At 50.7% G+C, this 4335-nt stretch overlaps 2 protein-coding genes across 3 annotated transcripts in view; both read right to left on the bottom strand.

The window, feature by feature from the left end:
- CCDC30 (coiled-coil domain containing 30) overlaps positions 1–713 on the bottom strand; it is a 39638-nt gene extending 38925 nt beyond the window's left edge. The window contains exon 1 of the mRNA XM_009283638.2: positions 702–713. Coding sequence (XP_009281913.2) covers positions 702–713 — 12 coding nt within the window. The remainder of the gene's footprint in view (positions 1–701) is intronic.
- A 1777-nt stretch (positions 714–2490) lies between these two features.
- Positions 2491–4259, bottom strand: PPCS (phosphopantothenoylcysteine synthetase). Of its 2 annotated transcripts, none has more exons than XM_009283637.1 (2): positions 4161–4259; positions 2491–3144 (listed from the first exon to the last, which is right to left on the bottom strand). In XM_009283637.1, the coding sequence occupies exons 1-2, from the start codon at positions 4251–4253 to the stop codon at positions 2821–2823; spliced, it is 417 nt and encodes a 138-aa protein (XP_009281912.1). In that variant the 5' UTR covers positions 4254–4259; the 3' UTR covers positions 2491–2820. The 2 variants fall into 2 exon arrangements, with proteins under 2 accessions (XP_009281912.1, XP_009281911.1); XM_009283636.2 differs by lacking the exon at positions 4161–4259 and adding an exon at positions 4002–4070.
- Positions 4260–4335: the final 76 nt, after the last annotated feature.

The raw sequence follows: 4335 nt of genomic DNA, 5'->3' as shown, positions 1-4335 counted from the left end.
GTCCTTCTTGTAGTGAGGGGCCCAAAACTGAACACAGCGTTCGAGGTGCGGCCTCACCAGGGCCGAGTACAGGGGCACGATCACTTCCCTGCTCCTGCTGGCCACACTATTTCTGATACAGGCCAGGATGCCATTGGCCTTCTTGGCCGCCTGGGCACACTGCCGGCTCATGTTCAGAGTGGGAGCAGCCACGGTCCCTCCTCTGCTTCAGGTGACCAAGGAGGGAGAAGCATCCTGCTCCCGGCCGTAAAACCAGTGGCATTTAGGGCTTCCTCCCCTTCACCTGTGCCTCCGTTAGGCCCGCGCTTCAAGTCCCTTGCGCAACCAAAGGATCTACCGAAACTCTTCCGCTAGCTGCAAAAAAACTTAAGCAAAACAGGCTGAAGGTTTTTCCCCATTTTCCTCTAAACCCCAAGTGAAGCTGCTGGAGATGAAGGGCTTCCCTCGAGGTAAAACAAGTAAGTACACGAAGCTGAGGTGGAGAAACGGCAAGGGACGAAGCAGGCTTCGTCCTGCAGAGCTGACTCACCAGCTGAAGGCCCTGCGCGAGAGGATGGTAGAGAAAGGAAAAGACCAAGACATGGAGAAGAGGGACGCTGCAGCGCGCATCGAGGACCTTCGACTGAGCAGAGTCTGGGATCCTCAGAAAGCGAAGTACAGACGGTCCTGGACCTGCAGGAGCCGCTTCCTACTTATGGTACCACAACCGGCATCCCCGAAAGAGAAGTGCCGGTGCCCAAACGCTGCCAGCGCTAGAGGCGTTGGTGGGATGGGAGCTCTGGAGGTCTTAGTTCAACCTCCCGCTCAAAACAGGACCATCACCGACGCTGGATGGGGACGGCTGTGGCTCAGAGTTTTGAAAGTCTCCCCAACCTGGGCCTGACCACCCTCCTGAAGCAGGAGGAGCAGACGTTCCGCAGGGAAGTCCGCAGCTGTGTTCCCGAGCCGAACGGCACAGCCCCTTGGGACTCCTGCAGGGTCCGAGAGAGGGGACGCCCGAGTTTTCTCCTCAAAAACTTGAGATTATTTCTCTCCTTCACAATCGCCTTCCAGAGAAAGGCCGGAACACTCCAAAGACAGCGTTTGTTGCACTTCTCCCACCCCTTGTTCTAACAGTCCTGCAAGGGCACGTTCAGTTCACACAAGTTTTTACATTCTCGTCTTTGCCGGCCCACCCCTGCTTCTAAGTGCAAGACAACGGAGACCCCTAAACTAGCAGGGCTCGACGTTCACATCGATTACGTACTGGAAGACGAAGACAGGCAGCTCTCGGAGCTCGTGAGCGCATACAACACGTGTGCAGGACATTCCACCACCTTCTCCTTCCCTATTTGCACGTCTCCCGACAGGCACGTCCCACATCCACGGACGGTCTCCTCCTCAGTTCTCTCTCCGCATTCTGCGAGTATCAGTCCCGGCTGTGGAGAAATTGTCAGTTCCTTCTCCTGACTCGGTTACTAGCCGGATCTCAGCACTCCTGACTAGTCTGGACTGTTTCTCCCATCACTAAACATACCCTCCCCGCACACCGTAACAGTCCTTTAGCGTTCAACGCTCCCCGCTTGAGCCCATCCTCACATTCTTTTCTTGCTCTTCTGGGTTTCTTACCCTCATTTTATGAGCACGCCCAATTTTCAGGTGATCCGTGCCATTACAAAAGCCACCTTCTTGAACGCTCGGGGGTTTTAAACAGAGCACAGTCTCACCTCTGGAGAGGCTTCAGTGCAGGAACTGCATTCTTGTGCGTTAACTTTCTTTACAGACCCCCAGTGAATTTATTTCAAGGAAAGCATGTAAATAGACAGACAATGGACAGCAGTAGAGCTGCTGTTAAGTTTTTTTACCGCAGAACTGCACGCTTCGCTTCTTGTAAGCATGAGGAATATATGCTTAGAAGTCGGTAATCCTTTAGAGAAAACCAGGAATGTCCTAGTTCGGACTGGCTCCCATTTTAATTCCATCCAAACAGCCAAGCAGCAGCTCTCCTCCCAAGAGGAGGAGATCCCAAGGCTGATCACTGCTACCCCATCCGCCCTCACCTCCCCACCCTCACTGCCTACTCCTCCTCCAGCCTCTTGTCCCCAAAGCCATGCTCAGAGACCTCCGCTTGTGCTCTGTGCCACCTGTCTCCTTGCCTTTATCCCCCTCCAGCAACCTACTAACACCCACGATGGGAGGAAAAACCTTTGTGAAACAGCTGCTTTAGGGACACTGCTACAGTACCTATTTTTTTGAACCGTGTTTCTGAGCAGAGTTCTTGAAGCGTAGGCCCACCGGATCTCCCCCGGAGCAACAGATCTCCCCCTCTCCAAAGCTGCTACCTCATTTCTCCTTCAGCCTTTTCACGCTTGTTTCACCGTCCACTTTCAGTACCAGCCGATTGCCAGCTCTGCCGCTCCACTCCAGTCATAAAAACAGAACATTTTGTTTTCTGCCAAGCACCATTCCTTCCGTCCAAGAATTCAAAAAGAAGCTTTGAAGAGGCAGATTCAAGAAAATATTTTATATACAGACATATATACCATTTCTCCACCTCCCGGTTCTCCCAGCCCATGGGACAGAAATAAAGCAATATATCCTTTCCTTCTTTAGACACCAGAACAAATATCATCCTTTGGAATGTTTTCACTTCAGTGTATTTTTCTTTTTCAAAGCAAGCAACAATAACCAGTACCAAGCTGTAGAAAACTTACACGGTTTTGGATGGCAGCCTTCCCCCCGGTGTTTCACTGGGGATTGTTTTATTTACCCGGGAGAGAGAATCGCTCCAGTTCCACTCCCTCTCTAGCACAATTTACTTGCTTCATTCAGAGCCGGTCCTCAGACTTTCTTCTCTATAAATGCGGTATGTTGGCCCTGAAGATAGCTCACTATCTTTTCCTCTATTTCCATGCCTTGCGCTATTTCCTCATCAGAAAGAGATAATGGAGTCTGTGAGTCTTTGGTTACGATAATAACAGAGGTTCTCCGGGACTCCAGGATATTTGCTACCACCACCTGGTGACGATATTTCTCCAGAGCCTGCCGTGATTTATCGATTAAGATCAAGGGATCCGTCTCCAGTTTAAAGGAAATAACAAACGCCTCTGGGGCCCACTCTTTGACGAGAGGAGACAGCATTTTTGGCACCATCTTCATTGTGATCTACATTGGGGAAAGACAGCAGAGAAAAGTTGCAGTAAAAACATTACGATGCATTTTAAGAAGAGATGGATGGGGCAGGGCTAGGGAAATTCCAGCTTCACTTGATTTTTAGACTGGAAAGTTTTCCAAGGCAGTATTTGGTCAGATCTCACCAAACAAGGTCAAAATGTCACTGGCATGCACTGTAAAATTAAATTAAATAATCAGTCTGGTATTGAAAATAAGGAGGGCGTTCTGAAGTGACGAAGCAGGCCCACAGTAACTGCATAAACGTTTTGTTATTTAAGAGCTAAAACCCACTCCGGGAATATAAATGTAAGCAGAGGAAGATAAAAAAGAATTACAACTGCAGAAGTCTCGAGTTTTCAGCTCTCCAAAATCCAGGCAGCTTATCAAATCTTAATCCTTCTTTCTAGCAACTCTTTCAGGCACATGAAGCAGAAATATGCCAAAGCATGGGAGTCTTTGTGCTCCAGCTTCTTAACCTCTGGGTCTGCCACTGGGAATCAGGCAGGGTCTCGTTTCTCCTGCGCTAAGGATAAAGAATTAAGCCCAGCAACTTGTTAAAAGCTAATTAAACGAAACAAATTTGGTATTTGTTATACACAAAGCTCTAGATCCACCCACTCCCATAGCTGAAAGGGATCTGGGCGTGAGACGCGCTACACTTTCGGGCTGTTGTCAGCGTTAAGCAGGAAGAAAGCAATATGGGTACTCCAGTGGCAACTATTCTTCAGCTATGCAAGAGCCACCATCTACTCATCTCCACGCTGTAAGCACGTACAGCTTTAAAGGGATATTTCCATGGGATTCTGCTCCCATGGAAATGCACCCTCCCATTCCCAGAGAAAACGCACGCTTTTTTAGCCAGCGAGCCGTTGCTTTGCAGCCTTTCCCAGGTCTTATTCACAGCCAGTCTCCAGGCAGCCACGACCCTGGCAGGACGCCGGGACAGCCAGGGTGCTGGGAGGGGAGGAGGGGGCGGCGGAGGGGGGCCATGCCCAGGGGTGCCTCACCTGCAGGGGTCCCTCCGAGGACTGGATCTTGTGCTCGGGCATCTCTGAGGTGGGGATGTAGAAATCTGACACGGCGGCTGCCAGGTAAAACATGACGCTGGAGCCTGCGAGAAACACAACTGCAGTCACCCACCACCGCTGGCGCGTACCGAGCAGCCTGGCCCTCTCCCCCCAA

The sequence above is a fragment of the Aptenodytes forsteri genome, unplaced genomic scaffold, assembly GCF_000699145.1.
Source record: "Aptenodytes forsteri isolate BGI_AS27 unplaced genomic scaffold, ASM69914v1 Scaffold519, whole genome shotgun sequence".
Taxonomy (NCBI): Eukaryota; Metazoa; Chordata; class Aves; order Sphenisciformes; family Spheniscidae; genus Aptenodytes; species Aptenodytes forsteri.
The sequence above is the reverse complement of the archived record's forward strand: the minus strand, read 5'-3'. Positions and strand labels throughout refer to the sequence as shown.